Source organism: Lycorma delicatula, chromosome 2, assembly GCF_047948215.1.
Source record: "Lycorma delicatula isolate Av1 chromosome 2, ASM4794821v1, whole genome shotgun sequence".
In the NCBI taxonomy this organism is placed as follows: domain Eukaryota; kingdom Metazoa; phylum Arthropoda; class Insecta; order Hemiptera; family Fulgoridae; genus Lycorma; species Lycorma delicatula.
The window spans coordinates 33,468,253-33,490,271 of NC_134456.1; the positions used below are offsets into that span (position 1 = coordinate 33,468,253).

General features: G+C 30.8%; 1 protein-coding gene across 1 annotated transcript in view; it reads right to left on the reverse strand.

Moving 5' to 3' along the window:
* PGAP5 (Per1-like protein PGAP5) overlaps positions 1 to 22,019 on the reverse strand; it is a 64,741-nt gene that overhangs the window by 6,903 nt on the left and 35,819 nt on the right. Inside the window, exons 6-8 of the mRNA XM_075358633.1 lie at positions 15,512 to 15,594; positions 7,591 to 7,713; positions 1,976 to 2,119 (exon numbers count right to left, since the gene is read on the reverse strand). Coding sequence (XP_075214748.1) covers positions 1,976 to 2,119; positions 7,591 to 7,713; positions 15,512 to 15,594 — 350 coding nt within the window. The remainder of the gene's footprint in view (positions 1 to 1,975; positions 2,120 to 7,590; positions 7,714 to 15,511; positions 15,595 to 22,019) is intronic.

The window sequence follows — 22,019 nt, forward strand, 5'->3', positions numbered from 1 at the left end:
ACAAGGTTTCACCGCACCCAATAAGCCAATTTTTTTTCTCATCTTGTTATTTAGCTTGGAACAAATTTTTCACTCACTGTATAGCCTTAACCTGGCGCCCAGTGACTACCTGCATTTAATGTAACACCTCAGCGGCCAGCACCACCACAACAATGAAGATGTCAAAATATCCATACAGCAATGGCTGTCTTCTCAGTAAATTTCTAATAAGCTGGAATGCAGCTTCTGCGTTCCAGACAGAGATTCTGCAAATAAGTAATTTTAAATGATTCCCTAAGCTAAACTAGTTCAACATCTAGCTAACAGGGAACATCTAGCCTGCTTCTCATGAATATCAAAAGAATATCTGTTTCTACTTAATAACAATACTACTCAAACAATCTCTTTTTGGTTTGATTTTTTGCACCTACGTGAATTCTGAACACTGACAGCTGCATGAAATGACACAATGTGTTAAATTTAAGTATTTTGGTATATTATGAGTGTATCTATCATGTGTGTTTTTTTGTATGTAAGTGAGTTACATTTAAGTGTTCGAAAACTGCACTGAGTTCATGACAAATGAGAAGGGAATGAAGAATGAGTTGAATATTTGGATGAGTTCTGATTTGTGGTAGAAACACACACTTATAACTCAAACTGACTGAATACCAATTATTCATACCAATTACAACTTAATAAATGAAGTACCTCCAATACAAAGCATCATTTAACAAAACATCCACAGTCAAACGTTTCTTTGGCGCTGGTAAGTACGATTCATATGATCCAGGTAAATTAATTTTCACATATTTATTTTACAAAGCATAAGATGTTCATAACTACTGCAAAAAAAAACAGTCAAGGTGAAACAAAAAAAACAGGAGCTTTTAAACTCCTTCTGACTCATTCATATGATCCAGGTAAATTAATTTTCACATATTTATTTTACAAAGCATAAGATGTTCATAACTACTGCAAAAAAAACAGTCAAGGTGAAACAAAAAAAACAGGAGCTTTTGAACTCCTTCTGTGCACCATCCAAACTATTGTTACTTTTGCAAAACATTTTTGTTAAAAAAAAAAAACAATGTACTTGTATTAAACCAGATCATAAAACTATTTTCACATAACACAGCATAATATCTCAACTTATCAGTAAGGACCTTATGATACTGCAATTAAATTTCTTTATCATCTTAAACACTCACAAAAAATTGATCTAAGTTAAACTAAAAGATTTCCTCTCATGAAAGCAATATTACTCATTGATAATTTTTAAAATAATATTAATCAGATAAATCTTTATTTTCTCCATACTCATTCAATTTGTACCTTAATATACATACAATCAATTATTTATTAATTAACATCTTCAAATAATCTCATTACTATTATTCCAAAATATTTTTATAGATTAATAAGTATCATACATAACCACTTCTTTTTATTCTTTGCATATTGCTCTAATTAAATTTTTTACATAATTTTCATTGAACCTTTCAAAATACGCTAGAACAATATTTTATTACTCTTGGAATAGCATACCTACCATTTATACTGAGATGTATAAAACGTATATTACTCTAATTTGAATTACTTATCTACTTATTTTCAGGAATTGCATTGGAACAATATTATAAATCTAAACACATATTAATTTAAAGTATATTATGATTGATGACTAAAAATTGATATTTATTTATTTTTTTATAAGAAATCACCTAAGATAAAAACCTTTAGTAATCACCTTACATTTTTTGTACCGACCTTTTATGCAAATTTGATCTTATAACCAATATAACTATATTTTATGGGAAAATCTTTATTAACAATTAAACTAAAATTTAACATTAAAAGCTTTTTTAAATCAAATGATGATCGATGTATATATGTCATATACAAATGATGTATGTCACATAGATAAAAAAAAATAATGGTTTGAAACAGAATAATAAATTAAGTATATATTAATTTAATAAAAAGGTTTCATTACCAAAATAAAAGAAGGATTATCCTTATTCCTCCAACTGAAAGACGGAACAGTATATTCATGTGTATTACTTTGAGCATGATAACGATGACATCCATGATGAGTATGCCCAGTTACAACTACACGAGGCTTTAGACCATCTAGAAGCTGAAAAATAAATAGATTTAATTTACATACACATATAAACAGCAACACTTAATTCATTACAACCCAGCCAGTAACAATACTAAACTTCAATGCAAGAGACCTTTCTACAAGAGGTGTAGCAAATACTTTTTAACTATAAACAACTGATTATTATAATACCCTTGAAAGCACTATATATTGAATGAAATAAGAATTATTTTAAAGGTGAACAATCAGAGTGGTTATTATCACAAGCAGTAAATGAAATTTCAACAGAAAGCTAGAAATTGAGAAACTGAAAAATTAGTACTTAAATTTATCATCTAATGAAGCAAATACATTCAAGTATCAATGTACAGCATAATAATGGACAGACTGGACTGAAATTGAATACAGTAGGCTGTTATTTTATGCAATTTTGGTTACAGACAGTCAAGTAATAGTGTTTCAAGTATTTATTACACATTGAAAAAATTTCCTTATACACGGTACAACAATGTATACAGTTCATTATATATAGTGCAAAAGCTGATATATTCATTAATGTTATTAGCAAAAAAAGGATTTCTGTCCCTGCTACAACATTTACATTAATATTAAAGGATATATGTATTTTGTTTGCAATGTCTAGGCAATGTTTACTGTCTTGATAATGCATCCTGTAGGCACCTACGTGTATGATATTTTAACTCCTCACTGGGGTTAACGTACCAGGGATGCCGATGCAAACTCATATTCTTATTGCTTTATTATTCAGTATTTATATCAGTATAAGAGAGTTTTAATTCTTAATATCGTTTTCTAATTTTAAAATGTGTGGTAATACCAAATTAAATAAAAAACATAAAAAGGTTCTAACACGGCTAAAAAAAAAACAGAATTTTAGACGGTTTAGGTAAAAATGAAATGGTAGCATCTGTTGTAAGGAAATTTAATTTTAATGAATAATCTGTCAGAACCATTAGGAACAATAAAAAAAAGATTCTACAAAACATTGCATCAAGTGCTACACAGTGCGCAAAAGAGTCACGTCGTATACAAGAAATCTGAACTTGAGAAGGGGTTAATCATATGGATTGAAGACCAGACACAAAGAAGGATTTGTTTAAGTTCAGCAATGATTCATGAAAAGGCACTACACCATTGTATAATAATGTAGCTCCGTCAAGTTAATCTGCTTCCTTATTTAATTCCAGCATGGGCTGATTCCAAAACTTTAAAAAACAACTGTATAATAATGAAGCTTCATCAAGTTCATCTACTTCTTTGTTTAATTCCAGCATGGTCTGGTTCCAAAACTTTAAAAAGTGTCACAGTCTGCACAACGTAAAACTTCAGGGCAAATCTGCATCAATGGATTTCAAAGCAGCAAGGGTTTACCTGTCATGTTACACCAAGATTATCGAAGAAAAAGGTTACCTTCCTGAACAGGTATTTAACACTGATGAAACTGGCTTTGTTGGGAAAATGTCCTAGCATCTGTTTTTATCAACAAAAAAAAAAATGTTGTGTTCAAATGCTAGTGATGATATTTAGTTAAACAAATGTTAGTTTACAAGTCCTTTAATCCAAACGCTTTGAAGAATAAAAATAAGGAAAATTTGCCATTGTTCTGGCATGCTAGCAGCCTAGCATGGGTAACAGCAAAGTTTTACATGGACTGGCTTCATAATACTTTTATTCCAGACGTTAAGAGTTACTTAAATTCAAAAAAGTTAGCTTTTAAGGTTCTTCTGATATTAGGTAACACTTCTGGACACCCAGCCAAGAGATTAAAAGATGCAGAATAAAATACTAAAGTAGACTTTTAGCCACCGAATACAAAACCATTGTTGCAGCCTCCAGATCGGCATGTAATTAAAACAGTTAAAGTTTATTACATATGACATTTAAAGACATTTTCATCAATTTCAAAAGAAATAAAAGTTTAACGTTGAGCAACTTTTGGAAAACATTTATGACTGCTGACTGCAGTGTGAATATAAAACAATCACTAAATGAATTGCAGTGCCAGACAATTAATTAATGCATGTTGCAAAAAAACTATGTCAGATATAGAGAAGAAGAACCAGAAGAACAAACCTCACCTATGTTGAAACAGCACTCTGAAGAAATAGCCACAATAGGAAGATAGTTACCAGGATGTTTCAATGATTTACAAGCTGAGGAGATAGAAAATTAAATGCTTGTGCTAGATGATGTTGAACTTAATGATAATGAAGTTTTAAATTTATAGTGGGTGAAAATGAAAGAGATGATGATGAATGTGAAGAAAGAGATCAGCAAGGAGTTCTCTGAACCAATCCAGCGAGGAGTGTCACAGGTGTGAATCTGTAAGATGAAAGTGCAAGACATCAGTCCAGCAAAGAGAGTTCTGAATCCAGTTTGATACGAGTAAGATGATGCCACAAGTAATTCCTGTAAACCAGAAATACCATCTGTGAGTTACAGTAAAACTATAAGTGTATAGGTGAAAGAAATAATGCAACAACTTCATTCATAAACTGTTAGAGTAGATAGCAAAGGTATTTGGAAGTGAACACTATACGGTAATTTGTTAATATAAGACTAGTGGTTGAAAAGGGTTAAGACTAGCGGTTTCTTTTGTTAATGGATCTGAACAATAGTTTTCTGTTTATATACCTGGAATAAATTCCAAACAATTGTTTATTTTAAACTCTTATGTGTAATCTGTATTTATTTACTATTGACATTACTATCACTATTTGATGTATAATACTTTGATTGTTATTCTTTGTTGATTACGTTATCTATTTCTGTTTGTTTTTTGTCATGCTTACTGTTTTTATTATGTTATGTTTTATGTCATGTAATTATCATTTACTACTATTGTCCTAACTATTATTGTGGTTGCAATTACCATAATAATATTTGTGTTCATTAATTGTTTTTTATTATTATTATTATTGTATTTATCACCATTATTATTATTAATTTACCTGGTTGTAATTTTAGGATTTTAAACCAATAAACTGTAACTATATAGACACTAAATTGTCAACAACCTCTCAATATTCTAATCGAGCCCAAAACGCACAACAGTATAATTATGATGTAATGCAGGAGTAATTTTTTTGTCAGAACCTAATCTCAAAAATAGTATTTAAGTAATGTCTTTATTTACGTGGGGTTTCACTAGAACGTAATCCCTGCGTAAAGTAAGGGCCCATTGTAACATAATTAACGAACAAGGTTTTGTACCTTTTGCTGGTGAAGCCAAAATAATCAAAATTTTGTTAAATAAAATTGTAAAATAATATCTTTTTTTTTCTTTTTTTTTTGAGCTTAAGTAAATTTCACAAACTGTATTTCTTTAAAATATATATATTTTTGTACTGTATCAAATTTTGTATATTATATATTTAATATATTTTGCTGTTGGCATTAAATAAATAAATAATAGTTGAAAAGGAATGCCCACCAAAGACAAAATTTTAAAGCTAAACTGACATGAAAATCCATCTGTTAAAATCAAAAAATACTTAATTGAAAAAAGCAAATGTAATGCATGCAGATACTACTACCAAAGATGTATTTTACAGAGCTTCCTCCAAAAACAAAAAAGAAGAAAACTTACTTCATCTTTTTGATAAAAAAAAACAAAAAGGTTCATATGGAAAACTATTTCTTTTATTATTACTAATAACAGTGATTATTTTTAATTCAAGTAATTAGAAAAATGAAAACAGAATTAAAATTGTTAGACTGCACAAGTTTTACAATTCACATTAACAATTTAATCCATGTTTCAGCTGTTTATCAACAGATTTAAACAAAGCAGTTTGACTTCACCAAGCAGAATATTTGGTTATATATCAATATGACAAGTCCAGTGGTGGAATATAGGCAATATTTAGTAGTAAAAATTATACCTTCACTATAATCACGATAGGAAGTAGTTATATGTGAATATTATTATTCTCAGAGTGAAGCAACTCTTACAAGTCCTGCTTGTACTACAGATGCTTTAAATGCATCACATCATAAGAAAGACTGGGACAAATATAGTATAACACAACAGATTAATGTACTTTCTTTTTGTAGTGAAACAATGCATTATATGCTGCACTGCTTTATACAACAGTAGAAAAAAAAAATTATCTATAATTACATACACTACATTACAACATTACACTGCATTAGTTTCGATATTACTTTGTGTTTAATATACCATTTAAGTTAGATATTTACACAAAATTTTACAGCAAACATAAATAATTTGTTATTATTTTCCCAATGATGCCAAACTACTACACGATTTATTATTTTTATATAAAAGATTGGTATGATTGATTTATTTTAGATTGATACCAATAGATGTGAAGATACCTATAGTTAATGACATTAAAATAAATAGTCTTACTAGGTTACTAGGTGGACACAACTTAAGACAGAAAGGTAGAAAACCTATCTATTAGCGATTACCATAAATTAAAAAACAAATCACAAATTCAGTGAATTCTATCAAAATAAAAGCATATATTACTGATGTTCTTTCAATGAAGATATTTACAGAGTAGTCTGACTGTATCTATCCTAGGAAGCAAATGAAGGTGAATAAGCTTTAATACAATTGCACAACACTATTATTACGAGGGCTATTCAGAAAGTAAGGAACATTTTGGAATTTTAAAAAACCAAGTACAAGAAAAACTTTTTATTATATACATGTGAAAGAGGGACTAAAATACTACTTTTTAACATAATCACCATACAAATTCAGGCACTTATCATAGCGGTGGACAAGCTTTGAAATTCCTGTGTCATAGAATTCTGCCGCCTGTGATCTCAACCACTAAGTGACGCACCCATCTTGCACAAAATTTCTGGTAGCCTAGCTTCTGTGAAACAATTTCAAACAATAAAGTCCATGAAACTTGTGGGAAACATAGAGAAAGCTCAGTTATTGTGAAACTGCGATTTTCATGAATCTTTTCGTCAACTTTGGAGACCAGATCGTCAGTCACAATGCTCGGACGTCCACTCTTCTCTTTATCGTGAACGTTTGTTTGTTCGGCCATTTTTAAACTGAATGCACCACTTCCTGACAGAACTTTCACTCATTATGTTGTTCATGTACACTTCACACAGTTCCCGATGAATTTCTATTGGTTTTAAGTTTTTTGCCAACAAAAAACGAATCGCAGACCGCACCTCACAACTGGCGGGATTTTAGATTGCAGCACACATTTCAAATTTGTAAATAAAAAAACAGGCAGTGCGGAGATGTTCCCGTTGTCACGGCTGGACGCTGACTGAGGTGCCGAGCACGAGCACACCAATATATACGCGATTGGCGTGCGCCTGGCGGCATCAGGTGGAAACGTTCCTTACTTTCTGAATAGCCCTCGTATAAATCATACTTTTTTTCAGAACACTATCAGTTATACATGAAATCACTTTCCAGAAAAGTCAATCCCATTTTTTTAACTGAATTAAAAGTATTTTTCAATGGGAATAAATTTACTCACCATTTCCGTGGCTTCTCTAGATAAACATTCCCACCTTTCCCTAAACTTTTGTTTCTTTTCATCTTCAGGAGCTTCATCAGGCTCATTACAATCTGCATCTGACTCTCGATACAATGGAAAATGCTGTAACATAATAAATTACAAGTCATAGCATATGGTAAACAACATTACTTCATCTCATAAAAACTAATAAAAATATAAACAGCTTTTCTAAACAATAAACAACCCTTATTTGATGAATTAGTTTTCTTCAAAAAATAAGACTAACATGAAACTTTTATCAGTACATATATTCAAATATACCAAAAAAAAGCCAATTGTCTACTATCTTTTATTTTGTATCCCCTACTCCCCTGGGCCAGACATACAATTAAGTAAAGCTTGGCCCAGGAGAGTGTCCTTTTACTCTAAGGGGCCTCCCCACCTACTGGCAGCAAGTTCAGTACAGCAGGTCAGACCCCTGGTCGGATCTTAATCTTGCCAACCTCTAATCCCCAGGGGGATAACCGGATCTGACTATGCCATTCCTGTGCCTCCCCCAGGAACCGGGTCTCAGGCTTAAATTTTTCCCCTCCTAATCTCCCCTGGAGTTCCCAGCCGTTTATTGGAATCGGCACACCTGAGCATCCCAGATCTCGTGGCTGGAGCTGTCCACCTGTCTCTAAATTAACCCCTTCTTCTGGCTTCTACATCTTTGCTGCGTACAACTGTCACCACGAACTCCTCAACGAGCTTCCAGTTGTCTGCAGTTGCAAGCATATATTCTGGATCAAAGCCTGTTATGCCAGCCAATGACTGTTGCTCAACCCATTCGGCACAATTTTTTCGGAAAGACAATCATTAAATTCAAATTGTCATTAAATTCAATTTTACAATTGAAAGGCTGTTGTTTTAACACAACTGAAGAGATTCAGGAAAAAATGCAGAACGTGCTTCGAACACTTATACATGCAGACTTCCAGGGATGCATGGAATCATGGGAAAAACGCTGGGATCACTGTATCAATGTCCAAGGGGATTACTTTGAAGGAGACAATGGAAATTATAAGTTATGGTAAGCTATTTTATTTTTATGGTAAAATTCCCCAACTTTTGGGTAGAACTTCGTATATACATACATAAATATATATATAAATGATAATAATAATAATTCCTCCTCCTCCTCTATGAATCATGAGACCTTGCCGTTGGTGAGGGGGCTGGAGTGCTCAGGGATACAGAGTAGCTGGACCGAAGGTGCAACCATATCGGAGAGGTATCTGTTGAGAGCCAGACTAAGGAATGATTCCTGAAAGAGGGCAGCAGCTCTTTCAGTAGTTGTTAGGGGCGTGAGTCAGGACGTCTTAAACGGCCGTATCAACATCACTCAGTCCTCTGAGTACTGCGCAGCTGAAAGCAATGGAAAACTACAGCTGCTTTTTTTCCAAGAAAATGTGGCTCTCTGCATTTTCACATAGCAATAATGGAGGCGCCTTCCTTGGTAAAATATTCCGGAGGTAAAATAGTCCCCCGTTCGGATCTCCGGGTGGGGACTACTAAGGAAGGGGTCACCAGAAAATTAAAAAATAACATTCTACGAGTCGGAGCGTGGAATGTTAGAAGCTTGAAAAAGGTTGGTAGGCTAGAAAATTTAAAAAGGGAAATGGGTAGGACAAATGTGGATATAGTAGGAATTAGTGAGGTTCGGTGGGAAGAAGAAGGCGACTTTTGGTCAGGTGATTTTAGAGTAATTAACTCAGCGTCAAATAATGGGCAGGCAGGAGTAGGTTTCGTGATGAACAAGAAGATAGGGAGGAGAGTGGAGTATTTCAAAACGCATAGCGATAGAATCATTGTAATAAGGATAAAATCAAAACCTAAACCGACAACGATTGTTAACGTCTATATGCCTACAAGCACCCATGATGATGATGAGGTAGAGTGTGTATACGAAGAGATTGATGAAGCAATTAAACACGTAAAAGGAGATGAAAATTTAATAATAGTTGGAGATTGGAATGCAAGCATTGGAAAAGGCAAGGAAGGAAATATAGTGGGTGAATACGGGCTGGGCAAAAGGAATGAAAGAGGGGACCGACTTATAGAATTTTGCACGAAGTATAATTTAGTAATTGCCAACACCCAATTTAAAAATCATAATAGAAGAATATACACTTGGAAAAAGCCAGGCGATACTGGAAGGTATCAGATAGATTATATCATGGTTAAGCAAAGATTTAGAAATCAACTCGTTGACTGCAAAACTTACCCTGGAGCAGACATTGATAGCGACCATAATTTGGTGATAATGAAATGTAGATTGGGGTTTAAAAACCTGAAGAAAAGGTGTCAGATGAATCGGTGGAATTTAGAGAAGCTTGAGGAAGAGGAGGTAAAGAAGATTTTTGAGGAGGACATCGCAAGAGGTCTGAGTAAAAAAGATAAGGTAGAAAATGTAGAAGAAGAATGGGAAAATGTTAAAAAGGAAATTCTTAAATCAGCAGAAGCAAACTTAGGCGGAATAAAGAGAACCGGTAGAAAACCTTGGGTTTCAGACGATATATTGCAGCTGATGGATGAACGTAGAAAATATAAGAATGCTAGTGATGAAGAAAGTAAAAGGAACTATCGGAAATTAAGAAATGCTATAAACAGGAAGTGCAAACTGGTGAAAGAAGAGTGGATTAAAGAAAAGTGTTCAGAAGTGGAAAGAGAAATGAACATTGGTAAAATAGATGGAGCATACAAGAAAGTTAAGGAAAATTTTGGGGTACATAAATTAAAATCTAATAATGTGTTAAACAAAGATGGTACACCAATATATAATACGAAAGGTAAAGTCGATAGATGGGTGGAATATATTGAAGAGTTATATGGAGGAAATGAATTAGAAAATGGTGTTATAGAGGAAGAAGAGGAAGTTGAAGAGGATGAAATGGGAGAAGCAATACTGAGATCTGAATTTAAGAGAGCATTAAAAGATTTAAATGGCAGAAAGGCTCCTGGAATAGACGGAATACCTGTAGAATTACTGCGCAGTGCAGGTGAGGAAGCGATTGATAGATTATACAAACTGGTGTGTAATATTTATGAAAATGGGGAATTTCCATCAGACTTCAAAAAAAGTGTTATAGTTATGATACCAAAGAAAGCAGGGGCAGATAAATGTGAAGAATACAGAACAATTAGTTTAATTAGTCATGCATCAAAAATCTTAACTAGAATTTTATACAGAAGAATTGAGAGGAGAGTGGAAGAAGTGTTAGGAGAAGACCAATTTGGTTTCAGGAAAAGTATAGGGACAAGGGAAGCAATTTTAGGCCTCAGATTAATAGTAGAAGGAAGATTAAAGAAAAACAAACCAACATACTTGGCGTTTATAGACCTAGAAAAGGCTTTTGATAACGTAGACTGGAATAAAATGTTCAGTATTTTAAAAAAATTAGGGTTCAAATACAGAGATAGAAGAACAATTGCTAACATGTACAGGAACCAAACAGCAACAATAACAATTGAAGAACATAAGAAAGAAGCCCTAATAAGAAAGGGAGTCCGACAAGGATGTTCCCTATCTCCGTTACTTTTTAATCTTTACATGGAACTAGCAGTTAATGATGTTAAAGAACAATTTAGATTCGGAGTAACAGTACAAGGTGAAAAGATAAAGATGCTACGATTTGCTGATGATATAGTAATTCTAGCCGAGAGTAAAAAGGATTTAGAAGAAACAATGAACGGCATAGATGAAGTCCTACGCAAGAACTATCGCATGAAAATAAACAAGAACAAAACAAAAGTAATGAAATGTAGTAGAAATAACAAAGATGGACCGCTGAATGTGAAAATAGGAGGAGAAAAGATTATGGAGGTAGAAGAATTTTGTTATTTGGGAAGTAAAATTACTAAAGATGGACGAAGCAGGAGCGATATAAAATGCCGAATAGCACAAGCTAAACGAGCCTTCAGTAAGAAATATAATTTGTTTACATCAAAAATTAATTTAAATGTCAGGAAAAGATTTTTGAAAGTGTATGTTTGGAGTGTCGCTTTATATGGAAGTGAAACTTGGACAATCGGAGTATCTGAGAAGAAAAGATTAGAAGCTTTTGAAATGTGGTGCTATAGGAGAATGTTAAAAATCAGATGGGTGGATAAAGTGACAAATGAAGAGGTATTGCGGCAAATAGATGAAGAAAGAAGCATTTGGAAAAATATAGTTAAAAGAAGAGACAGACTTATAGGCCACATACTAAGGCATCCTGGAATAGTCACTTTAATATTGGAAGGACAGGTAGAAGGAAAAAATTGTGTAGGCAGGCCACATTTGGAGTATGTAAAACAAATTGTTGGGGATGTAGGATGTAGAGGGTATACTGAAATGAAACGACTAGCACTAGATAGGGAATCTTGGAGAGCTGCATCAAACCAGTCAAATGACTGAAGACAAAAAAAAAAAAAAAAAAAAAAAAAAATAATAATAATAATATTACAATTTTAAATTATTATAACATAATTAAAATGAAATTAATAAGATAATAAAATATTAATGAAGCATTGTACTTTTTGAACACCTGAATGGTTGAAATTGTGTTTATGGGCAATATGCTTCTACATGAGAAAACCTTTAAATTAGGAATGACACAATTTTAGTAAAAATTTATAACTTGCTCCCCTTCCCACCAAAATAACATTTTAGGTTGAGAAATGGATTTATCCCTACCGAGTTATTCTACACTATTTATCAATTACCTTGTGAGTTAAAAGGTAATTTTAACCTGACAAGTCCCAATTATTCTAGAACTTTTTTGGACATACTGTATATAGTTATTTATCTATTGAAACTGATAACTAAAGGCTAACGCCTAATTGTTGTCTGCTTAATTAGATTAATTGTTTATATACACATGCATGTGTTCATACATGAAAAAAATTTAAGGAAAATTTCCTTCACAGTAGTTTCCTTTGGCAGCTACACATTTTAGCAACATCTATAAAGTGGTTAGAAACTTCCATGATACCATTCTGGGATATCTTTAGCTTCTTCACTAGCAATCAAATCAACAGTATTGTTTGTATCTTTTCCCTTTCCGAGAATTATTCAAGTAAGGAAACAACTAAAAGTCAGTGGTGCTAAATCAGGAGAGTATGATAGAAATTCCAGAGTTGTTAAATGATATCATGCTGGGTAAAGCATTTATCAATATGCTGGTGCAATGTCATGCAAAAGAAGCCAATTCTCTGTTTCCCATTTTCCAGGATACTTCCTTTTTATTGTATCTTGTAAACAACGAAGGGCACTGATGTACATTTCCTTGTTCGCTGCTGCTCATCAGGAATATATTCATGGTGAAAAATATCCTGCCAAACAAATTTCCCTCATTACTTTTCCTTTGCTTCTATCCAAAGGAAAATTCTGTGATTGCAGAGATGATGATATCTCCACTCTGATAACTGGCATATTTTCTGTGAATTGCATAAAAAAACAGTATGTCTCATCATGTCTTGATGTTAAGTCTTGCTCAGAGAATTTTTATCTAATCAGCCCAAGTGATGAGATCTTCTGCCCATGACATGCATGTTTCTTTCTAATCTGCAGACAGCATTTTTGAATCGATGACTTGACAAAGGCAATGTTGAGATCCTTAAAGAGAATACTGCAGCAACTTCTACCTGATATCCCAACTATTGACTCTATTTTCTTTCCAGTTTTTCTTTTATTACTTCAAACATTTTCAATACCTTAATATTTCTCATCTTCAACACTAAAATAAAAATCATTAAATTCTTATGTCACTGGAAATCACTATTTTCTTATTACTGATCCTCCATAAGTTTGTTCAAGCAGTGTTATTGTCTCTGATGGTGTTTGTTTAAAGCAAAATTGAAACATTTTATATCTGTGTGGTCTACTATATTAAATGTTTTTACTGCAACATATATGATAAGAAACAAATAGCTTTAGTATTATTGAATGCAAAATAGGAAAATTGATGTGGCTATATCCCCCATCATGAATGCTGCCTAAATAAAAACCATAAAAATTCCCTTTTATGATTGCTATTTTAAACTGAATGAGACATTTCTAGAAACATTTTGAACCTATCATCTAAATATGTAATTAGTTAAATCTAAGGTACAACATACACTCAGAAATTGCTGGGATAACCTGCACATTGTAACAAACCAGCTATTACTAAACTTTATAAAGTTTAATGTAATTTGAGGCAGCTGCTGTTCAATCTTGTGAGGAATTTACAAAATGAGTTCAATGTTAGTCAACCAGTAGAAAGATGTCATGAGCAGGAAATCTATTGTCCACACAAATTTACCAATATATTTAGTCAATATAAATGTTATTTACACACAATTTATTAGTTAACTTAAATAAATTGAACACCTTATTTAAGCAGTGAATTACAATAACAGACTTAATACCTACTAATCATGTAATTATGTCTACTGTTTAGAATACTGTCATACCAAGCATGATTTTCAGTAGCCCTCAAAATCCTAAAAATTATATTTCACAAAGTTATGTAAAACTGTCTAGGAAAAATGTATTAAATTTTACATTTATCTTCACATAAAACAAGAAAATTAGAAAGTTCTATTATAAAATGTTAAATTCTAGCCAAAAAAGCACTTAAAATGTACAGTAATTTAAGTTCTGTAAGCATAGTTGGTTGATGCAGAGTATCACATTTTATTTGCCTTTGGATGGGTGTTGGTGTTTGTGAGTGGGTAAAGATGGAGTACAAATAATGTGGAGGAAATAAATCACTATGCAGTGTAAGACAATGTTCAATCTTTAATCACATTGCTCTTATGACAGTGTCGTTGTATATTGCACTTTGACATGCTTCTACTGCCTGTAGAAAGACAGACAGACAGACAGACAGACACACACACACAAATTCAGCAAGCAGGAGCACATTTGTGTTTCACCTCACGTATTGCAACAGTACAGTTCCCAAACCCACACCAGAGGTATACAAATACCTCTGCCAATCTGCATGAAATCTACAACTGCAAAACTTAAGACTTACTGTAAATTTTGTTTTCTTTTTAACTTCTTAGAAAATGTGAATTTCCGATTAATAAGTTTTTACAATGTTGAACAGAAAATCTAATAGAAAAGAAATTAGGTGACAATGTATTATAGTTCCACTCTTTTAGCACCTCTTAGAACTTGTCAAAAACACATTAAACATTGGAATAAACGTTAAATTTAAAGCCGAGAAATCTTTCATTTTTAAAATGAAAAAGCTCATACTCAAAGTATTTAATGCAATTACTCTCAGCTTATTATAAAATTAAAGTTAATACTTTAATTGTTTTATTAATTTTTTTTTTCACTGGATGATCATAACCTAATAACATTATTTCTGATCAGTTGTCACTGCAGACTTCCACTCTGCACAATGCTAATCACAGTAATACAATATTCAATGTTTCTTTGAAATGTTTCAAGTTAACAGATGTTGGAATCGCTATCAAACACACCAGTAAACATTTTAATTAACAATTTTTTACTCTATAAAGAAAATATTGCTTTAAAATTTCATACTGCTTGGTTAGACTACATTTTAGCAGTTTGACCAAACAAAATAAAAAATTGGGAACTAACTAACTAATACTGCTGTTGGAATATTTTGGGTATAAGGAGTTCAATTAAGGGTACTATTATCCTTTGACTACATAAAGTCAACTGGCAAATTCTAATAGGGCTTAATGACAACTTTTTGACAATATAATCTTGAAAAAAAAGGTTCACCACTGTCAATGGAAAATGAAAGGAAAACAAAGAAGAGATAAAAATGTTATTATCAGAAAAGGGATTTTAAAGATTTTTTCAGGCTAGAAGAAATGGCATTTTAAGCTCTCAATTCAGCTTAAGTTCAATGATCGTAAATAACAGTAATTTAATTATGAAAATGTTTACCTGCAAAAGAATTGGACGACTGTATTGCTTTAAGGAAAAACCTTTTGGGCATTTACCAATACCCTTTGTACATCTCAATCGAGCTGTAAAACAAACATCCTCATTAGTACATATGAAATAAGTGAATAACAATATTAATCTTCATTTGTGTATTTTTATTTATTAACTGCCAAAAACAATATTTCATCCTCATTAATAGTAAACATTAAAAGTAACAGAGAAAGTTTTATAAATAACACATTATAAAATAACTGAACAAAAATGATAGATTTAATCAATCTCTTTTATCTGATGCACCTTTTCCGTTCTACCCTAGCTGGTGTCAGCTTCAGATGTATGCTATATATTTCTAATGTCATATTTGTTTTTCCTTATAGATTTTATCCTTCACTGTTCCTTACATTAAAAATATAAGTTTAGGCACCATAGAAAATCTTGTCTTTGAAGAGTTATTTCTTATAAATCCTTTGTATAAGAAAATTAAACATAAAATACAGGAAACCTTTTCTGTATGACTGTACCAAAATATAATTTACTAATGAAAACTTGTAAGAATTATGGAAAATTATCTGTAATGAGTACCCAGCCTTTCTAGTGGCGCAATCTCAATGTTCTGTGAATTTGTTAAGAAATAACATTTTATAAATTATTATTTAAAGACAGAATTTTATCAAGTTTTTTTTAATTTTTCAACATTTGTTTAACAAACTTGCTATTTTGCATCATGTTAAATGTAATTTATTTTTTCAATAAAATATATGTTTCAACAGTTTTATTAAAGTATACATATAATTTAATTTAAATAAAACAAAACAATTTATTTAATTAGATTTATATTAATTTTAATTTAAATATAGAAAGGACTGTAAAGAAAACAGGGTTTTTATTAAAATTCCCGTCAATTTTGACTTGTAAAAGAACAGTCACTTCACTATGCTGCAACGTGAAACAGCAGCATAGACAGAAACAAGGTCAATACAGTTATTCAACGACGCTTATGGTTGTGTCAATTTTTTTCAGACTTAACATCAGAAAATGTTTAAAAATAGCTAAATGAGAAATAAAATCATCCTACAAAAAGTTTAAAAAAATTTGTTATATAACCTCTTAAAATTATGGAACAGTGAAACTGCACTAACAACAAAATGTTTTTGCATATAATTCTTTGTGATGCTATAGATTTTCTTCAAATAAACTGCTGCTCACAATATTAATGGAGACAGAGTAACATTCAATATAATATAAAACTCAATTTTTGCCATCAAGTAATTCATAATATAAATCTTTGAGACCACTTTTTCTTTTACAAGACTAATGGAAGATTTATAAAAGTTAAGTTTATTTAACTACCAACAAGCTAGTTCTTATTGGATATTTTTAATAAAATTCAAAATAACTCAGTAAATTAAGTAAACACAATAACATAATAATGAACTTTGTAAAAATGAAAGATGAAAAGTTTACTATAATGCAATGTGTAAAATAACATGAAAATATTTCTTCTTGCAATTTCATTCTGTAGCAACATCAATAACATACAATTTTTTTTTAATGGGTATCACACCATGCGATGCTGTCTGGTACATTACACATATTCATGAATTTTTATTACTATTGTTCTTTGTTTTCAAAGTTTTTGAACATTATGCAAATCATTCTTTTTAAGGGTTGAGAAACTAAGCATTAATAAGTATATATAGACTTTTTACTTCCCTTTTTTTAGTAAAGTATCAATTGTAATACCAGCAGTGATAAAAATGTTTCATCAACTTGATAAAAATTAAGAATAACTGGAGTAAAATTTCCCTCCACAGAATAGCACAGAGATTCATTGTATCCATAATTTGTAACAAATTTTTTTTTTACTTAAAATTACCAGAATAAAAAATTTGTTTTCATTTAAGTTTATCGTCATTTCTAAAGGGTACATTTAATGTAGAGTCAAAATCAGAATACTTTATAGAAGATTATCAAAATTTATTTTTTATTTTCTGATTTGAAAAAGATATACATCACTGGAACTTGATAAAAGGTTATTTGAAGAAATAATATTACTGACTATTAAAGGAGATAAAAATGTGTAGTAAATACTGAATTAAACGTAACCGCTAAACATTAGTATACACCCACACTGCACTGGCATGGATTATTGATATTAATAAACAACATAAACTTAATGTCCAAATGAATGACTGGTGGAGATAAAAGTTAATTTCAGCTCTGTTATGAGAGCAACAAATAGCTTTATCTGAAACTGCCAAATTCTTTGAATGTTGTATAACATCTAAACAATTATACCATCTTTTGTATAACTATTAATACAATTCATTAATATATTAATATAGCTCATTGTATATCTGTTAATCTTCTATAAAATATAGAATAATTACAGAGTGGTAAATGTTATAAGAAGTACAAATCCATTGTATAATTTTAAAGGAGTTATAATTTTTGTTATTTCTACGAAATTTTTAAAAAGTATACTCAACATTGCACGAAACCTGTTTTCATATTTCACATTAATAGTTTAATTTCATTTTTTTTATGTTTACTATCATAATTGTAATTCTACTTTAGTGTTTTTTCTAACACTAATGTTATAAATATTACTTTTTATTACTTATTAAATCATATTAATGATGTTAAAAACAATGATGAAATGTATAAAATAGGAATTAACTTAACTGAAAATAGTAACATGAAAGTGAATGATAAATAAATAATTCAAATGGAAAAAACCAAATATAGAGAGAGTAATAACAGAGAGAGTAACGGGGATAGGAAACATCCTTGTCTGGCTCCCTTTTTTATTACTGCTTCTTTCTTATGCTCTCTGATTATTACTGTTGGAGTTTGGTTCTTGTAGATGTTAGCAATTGTTCTTCTATATCTATACTTGAATCCTAAATTTTTTAACATCCTGAACATTTTACTCCAGTCTACTTTATCAAGTCCTTTTCTAAGTGTATAAATACCATGTATGATGTTTTGTTTTTCTTTAATTTTCCTTCTACTATTAATCTGAGTGCTAAAATTGCTTCCCTTGTGCCTACACTTTCCTGAAACTCAATTGGTCTTCTCCTAACACTTCTTCCACTCTCATTTCAATTCTTCTGTACAGAATTCTAGCTAAAATTTTTGATGCACGAGTAGCTAAGCTAATTGTTCTATATTCTTTATATTTACCTGCTTCTGTTTTCTTTGGTATCATAACAACATTCTTTTTGAAGTCTGACAGAATTTCCCCTTTTTCATAAATATTACACACCAGTTTGTATAATCTATCTATCGCTTCCTCACCTACACTATGAAGTAATTTTGCAGGTATCCCATCTATCCCAGGAGTCTTTCCTCCCATTCAAATCCTTTAAAGCTCTATTAAATTCAGATCTCAGTATTGCATCTCCCTTCTCATCCTCTTCTACTTCCTCTTTTTCCTCTATAACACCAGTTTCTAATTCATTATCTCCATGTAACTCTTCAATATATTCCATCAACCTTTTCTTTCATATTATAAATTAGTGTACCACCTTTATTTAACACATTATTAGATTTTAATTTATGTACCACAAAATATTTCTCAACTTTCCTGTATGCTCTGTCTATTTTACCAATGATCGATCATTTCTCTTTCCACTTCTGAACAATTTTCTTTAATCCATTCTTCTTTTGCTAATTTTTCACTTCCTGTTTATAATATTTTTTAATTGTCAATAGGTCCTTTTAGCTTCTTCATTACTGCATTCTTATACTTTTTCCACTCATCCAAAAGCTGCAGTATATCCTCTGATATCCAAGGTTTTCTATCAGTTCTCTTTGTTCCGCCTAAGTTCACTTCTACTGATTTAAGAATTTCCTTTTTAACAGTCTCCCATTCTTCTACTACATTTTCTACCTTATATTTTTTATTCAGACCTCTTGTGTTATCCTCATTAAAAATCTTTTTTACCTCCTCTTCCTCAAGCTTTTCTAAATTACACTGAGTCATCTGGCACCTTTTTTTCAGGTTTTTAAACCCCAATCTACATTTCATAATCAATAAATTATGGTCGCTATCAATGTCTGCTTCTGAATATGCTTTGCAGTTGACAGATTGATTTCTAAATCTTTGCTTAACCAAGACATAATTTATCTGATACCTTGCAGTATCACCTGGATTTTTCCATGTGTACATTCTTCCAATTATGATTTTTAAACTAGGTGCTGACAGTTATTAAATTATACTTTGTGCAAAACTCAATAAGTCGACCTCTTCTTTCATTTCTTTTACCCAGCTTGTATTCACCCACAGTATTTCCTTCATTGCATTTTCCAACGCTTGCATTCCAATCACCAATTATTATTAAATTTTCATCCCCTTTTATGTGTTTAATTGCTTTGTCAATTTCTTCATATACACACTACATCATCATCATCATGATGAAAACTTGTAGGCTTATATGCCTACAGTCAGTCAGTGATTTGTAACAGTCTTATGACTGTTACAAATCATAAGCATTTACAATTGTTAACAATCGCTGTCAGCTTAGGTTTTGATTTTATTCTGATTACAATGATTCTATCACTATGCTTTTTGAAATACTCTACTCTCTTCCCTAACTTCTTGCTCTTTACGAAACCTACTCCTGCCAGCCCTTTATTTAATGCTAAGTTAATTATTCTAAAATCACCTGACCAAAGGTCATTTTTCTTTTCCCACTGAACCTCGCTAATTCCTACTACATCTACATTTAACCTATCCATTCCATCTTAAATTTTCTAACCTATATCTTCTTTAGGCTTCTAACATTTTAACTTGTAAAATGTTTTCATTTCACTCTATTTACTATGCAAGGTAAACAGATGAAATGAAAACATACAAAATAATTATGTAGCAATTATTTAAGAAAATTTCTCCCAGCCTATGTTGAAACGAACATTAATATAAAATTTAATAGGGCGAGTTTTTCAATAACAAGAAGTAACATGACAAAGCCGTGCTAAGACAATTCATAGTTTGCATTAAGTGTTTAATGATAGATTCTTAATAAAAAATGTGTGACTGAACTAAATTAAAAAATGTTTTAAATCTTTATAAATAATAATTTTAAAAAATTGTGAAATTCAGTTAAGAATTACCGTTTCTAATTCTCAAATAACCATAATTAAAGAAAATAAAAATTGTTTTCCTTTTTGAAATTCATTTTATAATATCCATAAAGATAGAAATAGTAAAGTTTTTCTTTTTTTATAACCAATACTTTTCCAACGTACTTCTACAATATGTGAGAAAAATGAGCTGTAAAATTTATCTATCAATGATTAACAATACTAAAATAAAAATATACTTGCAAATCTACTTTACAAGCACATTTGTTTATTTTTGGTAAATTTTATCTTTTTTTTCTTAAATAATGTAAAAAATTAGGTAGAATAATAGTAAAGGAATTATAAATAATTCATTAACAATTAAAAATTTTGCACTACAAATTTATTCCTAGATTAATGGTAATGAACTTAAAAAGCAAATGGATTAGGCATGAGAGATGCATGAAATGCAAACAGATATGTGTACTGAGAACATTTGTCTGCTTACTCCTTTGATTGATGATGTACTCTTAGATTTGCCTTATATTGTAGATAAAAAATTAAAACTACATTTAAAACATCTAAAATGCCACTTCTACCATGCTTAAAAAACTAAATGACACATTTAATTTTATATCTCCTTGTCAGTTTAGTACAATTTGTACATCAGGGGAAAATACTAGAATTTCTCTAAGACATACATCTAAAGTATAACATACATCTTGGTATTGATTTTAATAAAATCCATTTTTAAAATTTTTGAGTTTATTATATTTACTTTTTGTTTTAGAATTCTAATTTTAAAATAATATAGAAAAACAATTTTATAACTTAAAATGTTTCTTTTTTTATATAACTACAGTACACATACTGTTTCAGAAAAATAAGCTGTTTGGTCTAAATAATTTGAATTTAAAATTTTTTGACACACACAAGAAAATGTTTTCCTGATTTAATTTCGTAAATATTTTGTGGACTGTGAGGAAATAATTTTTGTTCAGAACAATTGCTAAAACCAAATTTATCTAACTTTTAATACAAAATATTTTTTAAAATTCACTTTCATTGCAAAAGTTTATATCTGCAATCTTGACCAAAATTTAGGCAAAAATCAGAAAAAAATAAAAAACTTTCAAGAATCTATTACTTAAAAATAAAGCATTTCCAGAATTATATTTTATCAGTCATTCTTTTTTAATTATTTCTACCTTTAGAATTACTTTTAAAGTAATGATTGGAAAATATGTAAAATATGAATTAGATTAAGTGTCCAATATTGATTCAAATAAGCATGCAAGGAAGTAAAAGAATAACCAAAGATGATATTCTTTTGTTTTTGGGCTTAAATAAATGGCACTGTAACTGGCTGAATGAACTGTGGGCAATACCATCTATAGTTTACACCTCAAACTGCATCATCCTCACCTAACACAATGATTAA